General features: G+C 39.1%; 1 protein-coding gene across 5 annotated transcripts in view; it reads right to left on the reverse strand.

Annotated features, from left to right (window-relative positions):
- The window catches only part of Sply (Sphingosine-1-phosphate lyase), a 485,520-nt gene that overhangs the window by 167,043 nt on the left and 299,576 nt on the right, over positions 1-18,901 (reverse strand). For all 5 annotated transcript variants that reach the window (XM_090378845.1, XM_090378847.1, XM_090378846.1 and 2 more), the window contains one exon: positions 18,391-18,453. In XM_090378845.1, coding sequence (XP_090234971.1) covers positions 18,391-18,453 — 63 coding nt within the window. The remainder of the gene's footprint in view (positions 1-18,390; positions 18,454-18,901) is intronic.

Raw genomic sequence — 18,901 nt, forward strand, 5'->3', positions numbered from 1 at the left:
CTCAACATTGCTCTGTCAACCCATGTCTGAGGAAATGCTGGATGCAAGTACCCAAGGTGAGGACTACCATTGCCTTATACAAGGGGATAATCACCTCCCTATCCCTGCTACAAAAATTCCTGTATATCATTGACAAGATGCAGGATATTTCAGAGACTGCTGGGAGTCATTGCGGTACAAGTAAACACATGGGTTGTGTTAGGGTAGCTAAGAATAGAAATAGGTGCATGTATACTTGCGTGTACACCAATGCTAGGAGTTTAGTAAATAAATTTGATGAATTTGAGGTATTGCTGAAAACATCAAAGGCAGATATTGTTGGGATATCAGAGACGTCTTGTCACACAGATATAAGGAATGCAGAACTGGAATTTGGGGAGTACAACGTCTACAGAAAGGATAGACTGGATAGGAAGGGAGGAGGGGTTATGCTATTAGTTAAGAAATACATAAAATCCAAGGAAGTGAAGCCAGTGGACATCACTGGACAATGCAGTGTCGAGTCAGTTTGGTGTGACATAAGCATTGGGAGATCAAAATTGAGAGTAGGAGTATGCTATAGGCCTAATGACTCTGATGAGTATAATAAGAAACTGTACAGAGAAATAGAGTAGGCCAGTAAATCAGAGAGTCTTATAATGGGAGATTTTAATTTCCCAGATATTGACTGGAATTTGGGGGCTGGTCACTCACACACTAGCAAGGCTTTTGTGGATTTATTGGATGATTGTTTTCTACATCAGCATGTTCGAGAGGCAACTAGAGGGAGAAATACTCTTGATTTGATTATCAGCAGTGATTCTTCATGCATTAAGAATCTGCAGATAAATAAACCACTAGGTGGCAGTGATCACAGTGTGCTGAAGTGAGATTTACTCAAAGAGGTAACTACCATTAGGGGTAAAGGGAAGGGTTATTGCTTACGTAAAGGCGACTACGATGGACAGACAATATTTAAATTCTATACAGTGGGACCAACTGATGATGTTACCAACAGCAAATGCAAAATGGGAAGCATTCAAAGAACTTATCTTGGAAGCTACTAGGCTTTACATACCAACTAAGAAATATTGTTCAAGGTTTAGGCCAAAATGGATGTCAGATGAACTAATGAGGCATATGGCAGAGAAGAAACATGCATGGGATACATACAAATTAACACATGACACAGAAGCCTATGATAGATACAAGTTGATCTGTAACCAAATTACAAAGGAGGTTAGGCAGGCGAAGGCAGATTACGAGAAATCTTTGGCAAGAGATGCAAAGAAAAACAGCAAAGAGTTCTTTACTTATGTAAACTCTAGAAGGAAGGGGACGAATCAGATTGGTCCACTTGATATTAATGGGTCAACTTTTGATGATCCTGCTCAGGTAGCTAACAAACTAAATGAATATTTTGCATCGACATTCACACATGAGGAGTTATTTAGCGAGGGGAATGCCAGAGGTGTATTCAACTCTAGCAGTAAGCTAGAGAATCTTGTAATAACTGAGAGTAAAGTGGAGAAGAAATTGTTGAAGATAAACACAAGAAAGGCACCCGGAGTGGATGGGATCTATCCAGTTATATTAAAGGAGGCAGCAGAGGAAGTAAGCAAACCCTTAGCCATAATATAGACCTGTGAGTTTAACTTCTGTTCCAGGAAAATTAATGGAGGCACTAGTTAAAGAAGCACTGCAGGATCATTTAGACAAGGCTTCAGTTATAGCTCAGACACAGCATGGTTTTGTTAAGGGAAAGTCTTGCCTGACCAATTTGATTAGATACTATGATGCAGTCACAAAGGAACTGGATGCAGGGAATAACTTTGATATTATATACTTCGATCTTAGAAAGGCTTTTGATACTGTTGCACATGGAAGACTGCTGCACAAATTGGAGCAGTGTGACATTGGAGGCAAATTGCTGCTGTGGATAAAGGGGTGGCTGAGGGGGAGAAGACAGAGTGGTAATCAATGGAAACTGCTCGTCGTGGACTAATGTTATTAATGGAGTCCCTCAGGGCTCAGTGTTGGGTCCATTATTGTTTTCTGTATTTATAAATGATATTGATGATAGTATATCAAGCTTAATGTCGAAGTTTGCAGACGATACAAAGGTAGGCAGGTTTGTCAAGGACACTACTGACACTATGCTGCTGCAACAGGATCTGGAAAGGTTGAGCAGATGGGCTGAGAGGTGGCAAATGAAGTTTAACATTGACAAATGTAAAGTACTACACATGGGAAACAGCAACCCCAGAGCAACGTATCAACTCTGTGGTACTACACTGACAGTGGTAGAGAATGAAAGGGACCTAGGGGTGGTTGTGCAGGCAGATATGAAGTTCTCTAAACAGTGCAGATGGGCTGCAAGAGTAGCTCATGGTGTATTGCCAATGATATATAGGAATTTTTCTAGCAGGGATAAGGAGGTGATTATTCCCTTGTATAAGGCAATGGTCGGGCCACACCTAGAGTACTGTATACAGGTCTGGAGGCCTCATTTCAAGAAGGATGTAGAGCTGCTGGAACGAGTACAGAGAAGGGCAACAAGATTAGTGAATGGAACAAAGGGGTGCTCTTACGAAGAAAGGCTTAAGTTTTGCAAATTACAGTGTCTGGAGACTAGGCACCAGCGAGGTGATCTGATAGAGGTGTATAAAGCCTTGAATGGATTGAGAATGCTCAATGCTGATGGGGTTCTTCCTCTTGCTCAGATTAATCACCTGAGAGGGCATAAATTCAAATTGAAGAATGACAGATGTAGGACAGACGTGCAGAAATTTGCCTTTAACCAGCGGGTGGTTGGTTGGTGGAACAGACTTCCATCCCTTGTGGTGGAAGTTGATAGCCTAAATAAGTTTAGGGCTCAGCTGGACAGGTATTTCAAACGAACAGAGGGGTGAAGTGGAAGTGGTTTTTTTTTTTTTTGGCTGATGCTGCATATGCTTTCTTTCTTGCATCAAATGCCTCTACTAATGCTAATGCAAGTAACCAAGGTGAGGACTACCATTGCCTTATACAAGGGGATAATCACCTCCCTATCCCTGCTACAAAAATTCCTGTATATCATTGACAAGACAGCAGGAGCTACTCTTGCAAGCTGTCTGCACTGCTCAGAAAACTTCATATCTGCCTGCACAATTTTCCGCAGTTCCTTTTCACTCTACAACTGTTGGTGTAGTACCACACAGTTGATACATTACTCTGGGGTTACTGCTTCCCATATGCAGTACTTTGCATTTGTCAATTTTAAACTTCATTTGCCACCTCTCAGCCCATCTGCTCAACTTTTCTAGATCCTGATGCAGCAGCGTACTGTCATTAACATCCATGCCGAGCTACGTATCTTCTGCAAATGTAGACATTAAGCTTGATATACCATCCTCAATAATAAAAATGGACCCAACACTGAACCTCGAGGGACTCTACTAATAACACTAGTCCACGAAGAGCAGTTTCCATTGATTACCACTTTGACTCCTCCCACTGGGCAATCCCTTTATCCATACCAGCAATTTGCCTCCAATGGCACACTGCTCCAATTTGTGCAGCAGTCTTCCATGTGCAACAGTATCAAAAGACTTTCTAAGATCCAAATATACGATATCAAAATTATTCTTTGCATCCAATTCCTTTGCGACTATATCATAGTATTAAATCAAATTGGTCAGAAAAAACTTCCCCTTAACAAACCAATGCTGCGTCCAAGCTATAACTGAAGTCTTCTCTAGATGATCCTACAATGCTTCTTTAACCAGTGCCTACATTAATTTCCCTGGAACAGAAGTTAAACCAATAGGTCTGTAATTACCTGTCTCCTTTGATCCTCCTTTGTGGATTTGGATCAAGTCTGCACATTTCTAGTCCATGGGTACTTCCACTAAGTCCAACGAAGCTCTCATAATTATGGACAAGGTTTTGCTTTCTTCTTTTGCTGCACCCTTTAATATAACTGGATAGATTCCATCCATCCCAGTTCCCCTCCCTGAATAACTCCTCATGTGTGAATGTAGATGCAAAATATTCATTTAGGTTGTTTGCTACCTGAGCAGGATCATCAACAGTTGAATCATTAATATCAAGTGGACCACTCTGATTCATCACTTTCCTTCTAGAGTTTACATAACTAAAGAAATCTTTGCATCCTTTGCCAAAGATTTCTCGTAATATGCTTTTGCCTACCTAACCTCTCTTGTGACTTGGTTACAGACCAGCTTATATCTATCATAGGCTTCTGTGTCACCTGTTAATTAATGTATCCCATGCATTTTTCTTCTCTGTCTAATTAGTTTATCTGACATCCAATTAGGCCTAAGCAGGATCAACAATCTTGAACAATATTTCTTAGTTGGTATGAAAAGCGTAGCAGCATCGAATATTAATTCTTTGAATGCTCCCCATTTTGAATTTGCTGTTGGTAACATGATCAGTTGGTCCCACCGTATAGAATTTAAATGTAGTCCCAGACCACCATAGCCACCTTTATAAAAGCAAAAACACTTTCCTTTACCTCTGAGTAAATCCCACTTCAGCACACTGTGATCACTGCCACCTAGTGTTTCCTTCATCTGCAGATTCTTAATGAACGAAGAATCACTACTGATGCCTCCCTAACATGCTACTAGAAAACAATCATCCAATAAATCCACAAAAGCCTAACTAGTGTGTGAGTGATCAACCCACAAATTCCAGTCAATCTCTGGGAAAATAATTTATGCCATTATAAGACTCTGATCTACTGGCCCACTCTATTTCTCTGCACAATTGCTCATAATACTCATCAGCTTCATTAGGCCTATATGCTGTGAGTCAGAGGACATATTGTCCTCTGACTCACAGCCTTATAAAATGCACTGTTTGCTTGATGTTTGCAGAGCAATCGGGTACGGGACATGATACTGCCAAGGGGGATGTCTTTGTGTGTGCGCGATGCAAGGAGTGTATCGATATCAGTCAACAACTCGGCGTTCTTGTGGGCCTATATGAGAGCTTGAAGGACAGGGTGGATGCCCTCGAAGAAACTAAATTGAGGGGCCCATCAAGCTCTCAGCTGCCCACATCAACGCCAGAGCTTGCACTTGGGCATCGCGTGACACAGAGGCAATCCCCAAGGCAGAATGCGCTGGTCCCGAAGGAACTAGTAGTTGTTGGTGACTCTGTACTTGTTAACAGATACAGTCCAGGCTGTACCTGTTAACAAGTACAGCCTGGACTGTACTTGTTAACAGGAGAGATTGCTTCTACAGGGATGGGATACACTTAAATAGAAAGGGTGCAAGAATATTTGCTGATGCTATCGAGGCAGTGTTAGGTGGGTCGGAAAACTGCTAGCTTGGGGGGGAGACAAAGACCAATAGATTGACAGTAGCCACTGGCAGAGGTGAAAGAGATTCTTGCACTGCTTCTATTAGAATGAGCAGAAGCCTGAAAAACAAGATGCATGATATTTCAGAGACTGCTGGGAGCCATTGCGGTACAAGTAAACACATGGGTTGTGTTAGGGTAGCTAAGAATAGAAACAGGTGCAGGTATACTTGCGTGTACACCAATGCTAGGAGTTTAGTAAACAAATTTGATGAATTTGAGGTATTGCTCAAAACATCAAAGGCAGATATTGTTGGGATATCAGAGACTTGGTGTCACACAGATATAAGGGATGCAGAACTGGAATTTGGGGAGTACAACGTCTACAGAAAGGATAGACAGGATAGGAAGGGGGGGTGGGGTTATGCTATTAGTTAAGAAACACATAAAAACCAAGGAAGTGAAGCCAGTCGACATCGCTGGACAGTGCAGTGTTGAGTCAGTTTGGTGTGACATAAGCATTGGGAGATCAAAATTGAGAGTAGGAGTGTGCTATAGGCCTAATGACTCTGATGAGTATAATAAGGAACTGTACAGGGAAATAGAGTGGGCCAGTAAATCAGAGAGTCTTATAATGGGAGATTTTAATTTCCCAGATATTGACTGGAATTTGGGGGCTGGTTACTCACACACTAGCAGGGCTTTTGTGGATTTATTGGATGATTGTTTTCTACATCAGCATGTTCGGGAGGCAACTAGAGGGAGTAATACTCTTGATTTGATTATCAGCAGTGATTCTTCATGCATTAAGAATCTGCAGATAAATGAACCACTAGGTGGCAGTGATCACAGTGTGCTGAAGTGGGATTTACTCAAAGAGGTAACTACCATTAAGGGTAAAGGGAAGGGTTATTGCTTCCGTAAAGGCGACTACGATGGACTGAGACAGTATTTAAATTCTATACAGTGGGACCAACTGATGATGTTACCAACAGCAAATTCAAAATGGGAAGCATTCAAAGAACTTATCTTGGAAGCTACTAGGCTTTACATACCAACTAAGAAATATTGTTCAAGGTTTAGGCCAAAATGGATGTCAGATGAACTAATGAGGCATATGGCAGAGAAGAAAAATGCATGGGATACTTACAAATTAACACATGACACAGAAGCCTATGATAGATACAAGTTGATATGCAACCAGGTTACAAAGGAGGTTAGGCGGGCGAAGGCAGATTACGAGAAATCCTTGGCAAGGGATGCAAAGAAAAACAGCAAAGAGTTCTTTACTTATGTAAACTCTAGAAGGAAGGGGATGAATCAGATTGGTCCACTTGATATTGATGGGTCAACTGTTGATGATCCTGCTCAGGTAGCTAACAAACTAAATGAATATTTTGCATCGACATTCACACATGAGGAGTTATTCAGCAAGGGGAATGCCAGAGGTGTATTCAACTCTAGCAGTAAGCTACAGAATCTTGAAATAACTGGGAGTAAAGTGGAGGAGAAACTGTTGAAGATAAACACAAGAAAGGCACTCGGGGTGGATGGGATCTATCCACTTATATTAAAGGAGGCAGCAAAGGAAGTAAGCAAACCCTTAGCCATAATTATGAGAGCTTCCTTGGACTCAGGGGAGGTACCCATAGAGGAAATGTGCAAATGTGACCCCCAATTCACAAAGGAGGATCAAAGGCTGACACAAGTAATTATAGACTTGTGAGCTTAACTTCTGTTCCAGGAAAATTAATGGAGGCACTGGTTAAAGAAGCACTGCAGGATCATTTAGACAAGACTTCAGTTATAGCTCAGACACAGCATGGTTTTGTTAAGGGGAAGTCTTGCCTGACCAACTTGATTGGATACTATGATGCAGTCACAAAAGAACTGGATGCAGGGAATAACTTTGATATTATATACTTGGATCTTACAAAGGCTTTTGATACTGTTGCACATGGAAGACTGCTACACAAATTGGAGCAGTGTGACATTGGAGGCAAATTGCTGCTATGGATAAAGGGGTGGTTGAGGGGGAGAAGACAGTGTAATCAATGGACACTGCTCATCGTGGACTAATGTTATTAGTGGAGTCCCTCAGGGTTCAGTGTTGGGTCCATTATTGTTTTCTGTATTTATAAATGATATTGATGATGGTATATCAAGCTTAATGTCCAAGTTTGCAGACGATACAAAGGTTGGCAGGGTTGTCAAGGACACTACTGGCACTATGCTGCTGCAACAGGATCTGGAAAGGTTGAGCAGATGGGCTGAGAGGTGGCAAATGAAGTTTAACATTGACAAATGTAAAGTACTACACATGGGAAACAGCAACCCCAGAGCAACGTATCAACTCTGTGGTACTACTCTGACAGTGGTAGAGAATGAAAGGGGCTTGGGGGTGGTTGTGCAGGCAGATATGAAGTTCTCTGAGCCTTGCAGACGGGCTGCAAGAGTAGCTCATGGAGTATTGTCAATGATATACAGGAATTTTTCCAGCAGGGATAATGAGGTGATTATTCCATTGTATAAGGCAATGGTCAGGCCACACCTATTGTACTGTATACAGGTCTGGAGGCCTCATTTCAAGAAGGATGCAGAGCTGCTGGAACGAGTACAGAGAAGGGCAACAAGATTAGTGAATGGAACAAAGGGGTGCTCTTACGAAGAAAGGCTTAAGTTTTGCAAATTACAGTGTCTGGAGACTAGGCACCAGCGAGGTGATCTGATAGAGGTGTATAAAGCCTTGAATGGTTTAAGCATGCTCAATGCGGATGGGATTCTAGCTCAGAAAAATCACCTGAGAGGGCATAAATTCAAACTGAGGAAAGACAGATGTAGGATAGACGTGCGGAAATTTGCCTTTAGCCAGCGGGTGGTTGGTTGGTGGAACAGACTGCCATCCCTTGTGGTGGAGGTTGATAGCCTAAATAAGTTTAAGGCTCAGCTGGACAGGTATTTTGAACGAACAGAGGGGTGAAGTGGAAGTGGGTTTTTTTTTTTTTTTTTTTGGCTGATGCTGCATAAGCTTGCTTTCTTGCATCAAATGTCTCTACTAATGCTAAAACACAAACTTACTTTCATTTTTCCTTTCAAGTGCTTATGTCACACCAAACAGTCCCAACAATTCAGTGTCCACCAACATCAACTGGATGCACTTCCTTAGATTTTATGTGTTTTTTAACTAACAGCATAACCCTTCCTCCTTTCCTGTCCTGTCTATCCTTTCTGTACACATTGTACTCCTCAAATTCTATTTCTGCACTGCTTATGTATGGGTGACACCATGTCTCTGATATCTGCCTTTGATGTCTTGACTAGCACTTCAAGCTCATCAAATTTATTAACTATACTTCTAGCATTGGTGTACATGCAAGTATACATGGACCTGTTTCTATTCTTAGTTACGCAAACACAGCCTATGTATTTACTTGTTCCACTATGACTCCCAGTAGTCCTGGAAATCCCCATTGCTTTGCTTTCCAGACGCTCAATTGCATTTCAAACGAAGCAGTGCAAGAATCACTTTTGCCTCTGCCTGCGGCCACTGTTAGCCTTTAGGTCTGTGTATCCCCCCCCCAAGCTAGCAGTTTTCCGACCCATCTAACTATGCCTCAATAGCACAGCAAATATTCTTGCACCCTTTCTATTTAAGTGTATCCCATCCCTGTAGAATCAGTCACTCCTGTTAACAAGCACAGACCAGGCTGAGAAAAATTCTATCCCTTGAGCCTTGCACAATCTCTCCAGGGCTGAATTGATTGTCAAGGCTCTCATCATATACTCCCTCCTTTTGTGTCTGGGCAGAATTGGAGACACTTTAAAATTCAACCCTAACTCACGGTTTTTTCAACATTGACCTGTACTTTTAAGTAATTCCTCCGGTCTTCTACTCTTAATATCATTAGTACCAACGTGTACAACAATATTATCCTTTGTTCCCTTAAAAGATGATATCTGCTCTACTACTTGATCAACCTTTGCCTCTGGCAGACATACCCTGATCCTGTTCCAGCTATCCTTTTTGCACAATATGTTCCATGTTTCCCTGAGAATAGAGTCACAGACAAGAACTAGTTTCTTTGGGACCAGCACATTCTGTCTTGGGGGTTGCTGCAGTGTTGTGTGATGTTCAAGTGAAAGTTCTGGCATTGATGTAGGCAGCTGAGAGATTGATGGGCCCTCAATTTAAATCCTTCAATGGCATCTACCCTGTCCTTCAAGGGCACCTGATTTCATCACGCTCCTTACATTGCGTGCACACAAAGACATTCCCCTTGGCAATATCATGTCCCATTCCTGATTGCTCCACAAACATCAAACAAGTGGTCCATTTGAAAAGGCTGTGATTCAGAGGACAACTGCTCCCCCCACTTCAGTTCTACCCTGAGCCACAGCACCCCCATTAGTTGTAGCCTTCTGCTTTGCTGCTCTGGTCTGAGTCATGATTTCTATTCAATTTCAAATAAAATTCCAATACAAAATATAACCCTAAACTTGTATCCCAATGCAGTTGTAACACTATATATACACATGTATTTCAGTATTGAGTATTATCTCCGAGTTACGTTATATGACTTTCTTATCTCCTGTCCAGTTATATGTACAGTCAGTCCTCGTATAACACGTGTTTGCACTACACGAATTTGATCATACACGATTTATAAATAGGGGAGTGATATCTTATATAACACGAACCGAATTCGCTTATGCACGATTCGCCTTTGTGTTTACAAGAAATGGCAGTCAAACGCGGAATCGCCCCAACCGAACGCAACACGATAGGAATGAAGAGAAGATTCTGAAAATGTATTTATGTGTTTTATATCAGTGAAGGGGAAACACATTTCACCATAATAACGTAAAAACTAACACAATTCCAGCTATCGGTATAATCGCAAATGCAATTAGATTGAGTTTATTACCAGTTTATAACTGTTTCCACTAGCAGAAACGCAACTGGAAATTGTTTTATTGTTTTATGGTAGTAACCCCTAGAAATGTGCTTTAGTAAAATGTGAAGTGTTAATAGTGTATCTCTGCCTTTACGGTGTTGTTTATTCAGTTGCTACACGCGCGCAGCTTTGTTTATTATTATTATTATTAGCCATATGGTACAAGGAAGCCCGAGGCTTATGCGGCACCAGCCAAAAAAAAATTCCCGACTTACCCCGTATGTGTGTGTGTGTGTGTGTGTGTGTGTGTGTGTGTGTGTGTGTGTGTGTGTGTGTGTGTGTGTGAGAGAGAGAGAGAGAGAGAGAGAGAGAGAGAGAGTAGAAAGGCATAACCAAGAAAGAGAAGAATGATGATATCCAGCTCAGGACCCTGAGTTTGCCAAGCTCATACTCACCAGATGTGAGCCCCCGGGGTAATGTGTATCAAGCGTGCCTCCTCATTTTGTAATTGTGCTTTATTCCCTAAAAATGAGTAAAATACTTAAAAGGTGTGAAAAGGAAGCGTCTTGGTGAAGCCACTGCAGATTCAGAGAGAAAAAGAAAAGCAATATCGATAAAAAGAGGCAGACTGGGTCAAAAATTCTTACCCGGGAAATTTTATGGTGGCCTCATACTACGGTTTATGGCCAAAATCACACTGGCCTCCGGCCCACCGGGGTTTCCCCGGTAAGGCTTATGGCCAGTCCGCCTGTCGATAGAGAAAAAATATGAAATTGTGAAACACTTTGAGCGAAATGAAAGACCATGTGATATTGCACGTGCTACAGATCTAAATGAGGCAACGCGGAGAATTACAAAGAATGCAGAGAAAATAAAAAGAACTTTCATAGCAGGAACAACTCAAAGTGTAATTAAAATCCGTTAGATTAAGACGCAAGGAATTGGAAGAGATGGAACCGCTGTCATCTGTTTGGATAGAAAATCAAACAAAAAACAAGTTGGCTTACGATAGAAGCAAAAGCATTAGCAATATTTTATTACATAATAGTCGTATTAAAATACGTAAGTATTTTATTACGATTATTTATTGTGTATTGTAACGTTTTGGTTACAAATGTGTGTTCAATCTTGGGTGGCCGGCACCTAACCCTATTTTTCCCATAGGGCCTGTTGTTTATATTGCACGATTTTGCATTGCACAAGAGTTTCTAGGAACACAACTATCGTGCTATACGAGGACTGACTGTATTAATTTATGATGTTACATTTTTAAAAACTAGGTCTTATATGTATTTAGTTAAAAAACAATTTAATTGACAATGAAATTTAATAAGATTAGTAAATTTTACTGAGTAATTGATACTACTACTATACTTGCTATCTAGTTTTCTGTTAAACCATATGCTATCTAGTTCGGGGTATACGTTGTATCATATAACAATGGCAGCAAGTTATGAATGGTAAACCTATGGAGAGAGGTATCAATTACTTTCAAAATCGCGCTATCTAAATTCAAAATAAACCACGGAGCTTGACAAGTTCTATAAGCTACTTATAAAAAATAATTAAGTCAATAAACTGGCAAAATATAATTAAAAACTTGTCCAACATGTCGATTAGATACCCTTACCGATACTAAGTAATAACCTATAAAATCTCTATTGAAGTTCAAATTAAACTAAAGTATTGTTACTAGATTATAAAGCAACTCTTGAAAATAAATTAATATTCCAATTTAAGTCAGTAAAAAAGCAGAAATTTAAGAAAATTTCTCTATTAGCTGGAGCCATAAAAACTTCGCCTGTTCACGTGTACTCTTGTACCAGATCTCAATATCTTATACTTTGACTTAATAAAGCTTTAGATACTGTTGCACATAAAAGACTGCTGTATAAATTGGAGTAGTTAGGCAAGTTACTGCTATGGATGAAGGGATTTTCAAGTGGAAGTAGACAGAGAGTGGTTATTAGTGGATAACCACTAATAACCTGTGTGGAATCTGTGGGACTCCAATAAGTGGAGTCCTCCAGAGCTGTTGGGCCCATTTTTCTTTTCTATATATATATACATATATATTAATGATCATGTTGAAGGTATATCAAGCTTAATGTCTAAGTTATAGATGATACAAAGGTGAGGGGTGGTTAATGACAGTAAAGAATGGTATGCTACTGCAACAGGGTCTAGAAGAATTATGCAGTTGGACTGAAAAATGGCAGTTTAAATTTAACATTGATAAATGCAAGGTACTGCATATGTGTTGCAGTAGTTCCAGATTAATGTAACCACTGTGGTACTCAGGGTAGTGGAAAATGAAAGACCTGGGATAATTGTGCAGTCAGATATGAAGTTCTCTGAGGAATGCAGATAGGCTACTATGTCAACTTATGAGGGGTTTGTCAAAGATATACAGGAAGTTTGCTACGAGGGGTAAGGAGGTGATTATCCCATTGTATAAGTTCTGGTGACTTCATTTTTGGAAGGACACCGATCTGTTGGATTAGGTGCAGAGAAGGGCTACAAGACTGGTGAAGGGAACAAAAGAGTAGTCTTACAAGAAAGGCTTTGCAAATTTGAAAGTTTATGGATTAGGCACTTGCAAGGTAATCTGTTTGAGGTGTTTAAAGGTTTGAATAGATTGATCAAGCATTCTACCTCTTGATCAGACTATAAACATAAGAAGACAAATTGAAATTGGGGAAGGATGGCTGTAGGATAAACGTCCTTCTGCCTTCTGATTATTGGAACAATTTACATCTGTTGTGGAAGTGGGCATTTTAAATAAATTCAAGGAAGAACTAGACAAATTATTGGAGCGGATGGATGGGTGATATGATTTTTTCCCCTTTCTTTTTTTGGCTGGTGCTTTGCTTTGTATGTTTGCTTTCTTGCATCATCTGCCACTACAATTGGTATTCCATCAATGGATGTTGCTTGGAAGATCTGTTCTGAGTGCCTATCACTTGTGCTATAAAGAAAGATGTTGCCATTTGCCTGACTTGGTGAAAATGCTTCCTGATATCACCCAAATCAGGAAGAAAGGTGAAATTTTTCCTATGGGATTTTCACTGTTTGATTATACAATCAGGTACTGAAGTGATGGATCTGGCATATCTTCATTTCTGGGTCCTTTTTTGCTGAGGTAACATTTTCTTCAGCTGTATAATTTTCTTGTAGGAATCTTGTTGGGGGGGGGACGGTCCCAGAAGAGTTTAGGATATCAGGATTAATACTTTATTTTATTTATTTTATTTTTTGTTCAGTGCTCAGTCTCCCCAGTCACTATGGAGCCCAAATAAAATGCTTACTACTTGGCTAGCAATAAATGAGCTCAGGGTGGGATGCCAGGGCTACCCAGACACTATACTTGCACTGCAGCTAGCCCAAACCCTGTCCCTTGGACCATGAGGGTATGGACACTAATATATCTAACCCTTGAAGGCAAAACCCAATGGCTGATTGATCCTTGGCAAGTCATCCCAGTACTATTCATCTTGTTGAAGGAGGGGGCCAAAGTGGCATGTTGAAGATGGGTGCCTCAACCACCAGGATCCCCCTTCCTTAGTTTCCACTGGTTGCAATGGATAGCAAACATGATAGATTCCTGAGACCTAGGATGTGGGCACTGGATCCCAGTGAGGAGGACCAGCAGCTTCACTAGAAGGTATTATGTACAGTTGCCCAAATTGAAGGGAGTCCATGTAATGTGAATGTGAGGGGCATTATCAAGGCCATGTTATGTCAAGGAGCTGGGTACAGTCTTTCTGTGTGTATGCCACATCCAAAATTTAAATTCATCCTTCCCTCTTCTTTTAATTTAACTACTAAATGCATCACGAATAGTCAAACTAATAGAAACAAACATATTTGCAAAAAGATCAAACCTCCCAAAAACTCCCTCATCCATTTCACAAATATACATGGTCTCAGTTCCAATCTCAATGATGCCCATTTCCACATATAATCTGCCACACCCCACTTAATTTTTCCAACAGAATCCCAATTAACAGTTGCCGCGGTTCATTTCAGTTGTCCTAATTAATCACTGTACAATTCCTTTCACTTCAAAGGTTGCACTTGTGCATATGTCTGCTCTGATATTCCCTGTCAAAGACTTAGTAATTTGGAATCTCCATTGGTTTAAAATCTCTTTGTCTCATACTGTTAAATTCATCTGTTGACTTCATTGTTTGCCCAATTCCCACAATCAATTGGAACTCTGACTGCCTTTCTCTGAAACTCTACTTTGTCCAGTCAAACTTTCCTAACTGTGAAGTCACTTTCCTTGGAGTTGTGAATGTTAAAATCATGTTCAAAGTCCACCAGGCTTCAGGTTTTTAGTGATCATCGAAGTGGGCAGGGAGGCTTTTGCTGTAACTAATTACCTTGCACAGATTGTTCATTTACCTAGCAGACAATCCTAACCATCAATACTCTTGATCAATAGAACTTTGCAATTTCTGTTGTCCATGGTGGACATCAGAAATTGCAACTCTCAGTGAATAAGCCTCTAAGTCCCAAAAAATATGAAAGGATCATAAGGGGGTGGCCACCCAAATGCACTGATATCCTAAAAAATAAATTTTCACAACATGGAGAAGCAGAAAAAGAAAAGTCTAGAGAGAATTCTTGTTAACATCTGGGAATGAAGAGCTTTGGGGACTAGCCTATAATATCACAACCAACATAATTTGGCCCAGAAAAATATATTGGGAATCATCTATAAAAACAACCAATTGGGAGTCATCTATGAAAAAACTGGGGATAAAATAACCATGTATAATTAGTATTAACCATTTAGTGCAAGGAAGCCACAGAACTTTGATGCACTAGCCAAAATACAAAATAAATAAATAAATAAGAAAAAAACAAAAAAAAAAACTGTGTTTCTTTCCTTATTTAGGTAACTAAGGTAACCCACACTGCTGACAAATTTCCAAGCTGTTAGTCCAATTACCAACAGACAATTTATTTCATTAATTAGCAACTTGTTAACTAAAAGATAAACATGATAATGAGAATTTAAGGAGAGATTTCCAACCAACCTGATTAGCTGATATGATGTAGTAACAAAGGAACTGGATGAAAAAAAACAATTTTGTCATTACAGTAAACCCACATTAATCCGGTCCTCGGTAATCCAGACAGCTCTAAAAAAATTTAAAAGTGTAAAAATCAAATGATGATCGGGCTCAAAGGTCGTATGTATTGTGTCCGAGGTCACTGGGTTGTGATGATTCATGCTGCACAAACAACCTGGTTCCCGGCTTCAGTTCAGACAGTTATTTGTCGTTTGCTCCGCAGTTACGCGCGTCTATCTTTTGTCATTTGTGCAGTGCGGTTAAACAATGTATTTAAGTAAGTCCAACGTAGGACAGAAGCGTAAGCATAAAACGATTTCTCTTCACGATAAACTATCGGTGATAGAAAAACTTAAAAAAGGAGCTTCAGTGTCCAGCATCTGTCTTGAGTACAGCATCGCAAAACAAATCGTGTCGGACATTAAAAGGTAAAAAAAGTGAAATTCCTAATTTGTTCTCAAGTTATATGTGGAGAAAGAAAAAAAGTAAAGTTAAATGAATGCGGATGCATACTGATAAAACACTAGATTATGCTGTGTATAAATGGTTTTCTCAACTTCGTTTGTCTGGTTTGGCTGTGCGAGGAATAGAAATTCAAGCAGCGGCAGAGAGACTGGCTAAACACAGTTAGGAATTGAACTATTTAAAGTGAGCTCAGGTTCACTTTTTAGATTTAGAAGATGCCATAACATTTCAAACAAGAAAATGTGTCTTAGTGCTGATTTTGAAACTGTTGAGCCTTTCAGGAAACAATGATTTTATTCAAAAGGAGGATTATCAACTGAACCATGTGTACAACTTTGTTACACACTAGACATTACCTAGCTGGTGGGTAAAGTGCCTGCCTGGCAAGCCAAAGGTCACGGGTTCGAATCCCGCCTCGGGCTTGAATCAGAGTAGAAAATGCAAAAACCGTGGGAGGTGCAATACGGTCACAGAAGCAGATGCGCCAACAACTAAAAAAAAAAACACACCCAGATATTACGAAGCGTATTTCATATAATCCAGACTTTCATTAAAACGAACATCTCTCAGTCCCTAATAAATAGTCCGGTTTAATGAGGGTTTACTGTATACACTTAGATTTCAGCAATGCTGTTGATATCAGAACATGGAGTGGTTATTAATGGGCACTGCTCATCTTTGACTAATGAAAGTTAGACTGGTATCATTTAAGTATATCTCATATTGTGAATACCTTCACAACGATGTTGCATTACCTTGAATAAGTAACACTTCACCATAGGAGAGAACTATTGTTACTTATTCTCAGCAGACGCCACCCATATGGCATCGTTTTCGTTTCGGAGCTTATTTGCTCCTCATTGGTGGGGTAGGCAGGTACCCTGTTGTTACAATGATGACAACCCAGTTGCCCACCCACCAATGAGAAGCCAATAAGCTTTGAAATGGAGTCATATGGGTGGTGATATCTGCAGAGATTAAGTAACAATAGTCTTCTCCTATGGTGAAGCGTTACTTATTCAAGGTAGTGAAACATCATGGTAACTCGTGAAGGTATTCACAATATGAGATATACTTAAATGATACTAACGATGCCACCTGCTCTAACACTTAACTATAAACATAAAAATTAATATTAAAAGGCTTGTTTTAACTTAATTTACAATTTAAAAAAAAATAAATTCTTCGAAAAAAACTTGTTCTTAAAAGAATTTCTTTTTATGAATTATGATTTGATTTTTGACAGTTTTTCTCTAATGTGGAACAACAAATTCAAATAAGAACACAATATTTTAGAGCATTTCTGTGAAAAGTTTTCATTGTTGTCAAATTTCAAAATAATACAAAAAACCACCTGCAAGGAAATCCAACCATGTGTGGCAAACTCAGTTCTGAAAAGGGCTAAACAGTTTGTGGGCTACCATTGGGCTGTAATAACTCTACTGTTCTAATTTTATGCATATTCAGTAGTGTATTAAGCTTTAAATCTTAACTCAGCAACGTCTGCAATTTTGCATGGCACAAAATATATAAATAAATTAATTAAATTAAAATGGCTATCAGTGATATAAATATGAATTTTAATATTCATTCAGTATATGTTTGACTTTTGCAACACTGATTTTGTCAGAATTTGAAAAGGATGTCTATAAAAAAATCTGATGAGTATTGGGATTTCTATGCCTGTACAACAGTTCAGGTAACAATGGGTTTAAGTATTTGTTGAGAATGCCATGATTTGTAATATTAATGAACCTCACAGGTAAGAAAAAATTACTTCTACAGAGATACGTCTAACATTAATTTATTTTGGATTTTGATTGCTTATCTTACATGTCATTTTTTTAGTTTGAAGTGTGCGAGTGGATTGGCATAATTTGGATTAAGAGATTTTGGTCAACTGTTGTTAGTGGACTGAATATTCTGTTCAGCTGATCGAGTATGTGGAATTCTTATTTTAATAAATCTTCTTGCATTTTCTCAGTGCTAATGTGCAGCACATGTGACCATTGTCATTGCCCAGAATACTAAAAAAACAAATAGTAAACCTTTATAATTACATCAGCATATAACGTTATTGATTGCATTTGCAGATTTATTTTTGACTTTTATTTGTTATCACAAATTTTGGCTCTCTAATTTCTTAACTTTTTAAAAATATTTCTAAAAATCTTAAAGTTTTATTCTTAAACTTTTATTTTAAATACTTTAAAAATATATTTTTGTTACATATGCTTAAAAGATGTTCCACAGATCTCTGCACGCATTTGTATGCTTATGAAAATATCACTAGTTGTGATGATATTTAATCTTGGTTTAAATGTTAATTTATAAAGAAAAAATAATTAAAATAATAATTTAAAAATTATTTCTTCTTATATCCCTTATACTGTCAAGCTAACAAATACATTAAGATGTGCCCAATTTTAAATTATTTACTGCCTTTATTCCAAACACTTCCATATAACCATGCCGGACTCAGATGCACCAGTCAAGTGTTACAAGTGATATGCCAGCTGGTGGGTTAATTTAGTTTAACACAGCATTGAAAGAGATCAAAGACTACAATAATTGGAACATCATGCATGTGTAAAACAGCTGCTCATAAATCATAAATTTATACAGTCAAAAGTTATATTTTAAAATTTAGCATTTACCTCTGCAATATCTTTTATTGGATCTATCACTCCATGAGGAAATGGTGGTGCAGAGCCAACCAACTAAAAAAAAAAAAGAGATAATACATTGTTTTATGCTATAAATAAGAAACCCTAAAATGCAGTTTTTTTTTTTGATTTGGTAGTTGTTGGCACATTGGCTTCTGTGGCCATATTGCACCTCCCAAGGTTTTTTGCAGTACTTTGATCCAAGCCCGAGGCGGGAATCGAACCCGCGACCTTTGGGTTGCCGGGCAGGTACTTTACCCACTCGGCTAGCCCGGTCGGCTAAAATGCAGTTAACAATTATAAAAACATTTAAGCTATTAAAATGCAGTACACCAAAATCAGAAATTTTTGTTTCCCTTGGAATTCATATAATGCCACACATGGACAGTTTTCAGAACTGGCATGAGTACAACAAAGGTGGCAAACTATTTACCACTTTCATTTATTTTTATCTACTTCAAACTGAGATCCATGTAATAATGTATCTTTTTTCCTGTTATTC

The sequence above is a fragment of the Mastigoproctus giganteus genome, chromosome 8 (genome assembly GCF_048544385.1).
Source record: "Mastigoproctus giganteus isolate SK-2022 chromosome 8, ASM4854438v1, whole genome shotgun sequence".
In the NCBI taxonomy this organism is placed as follows: Eukaryota; Metazoa; Arthropoda; class Arachnida; order Uropygi; family Thelyphonidae; genus Mastigoproctus; species Mastigoproctus giganteus.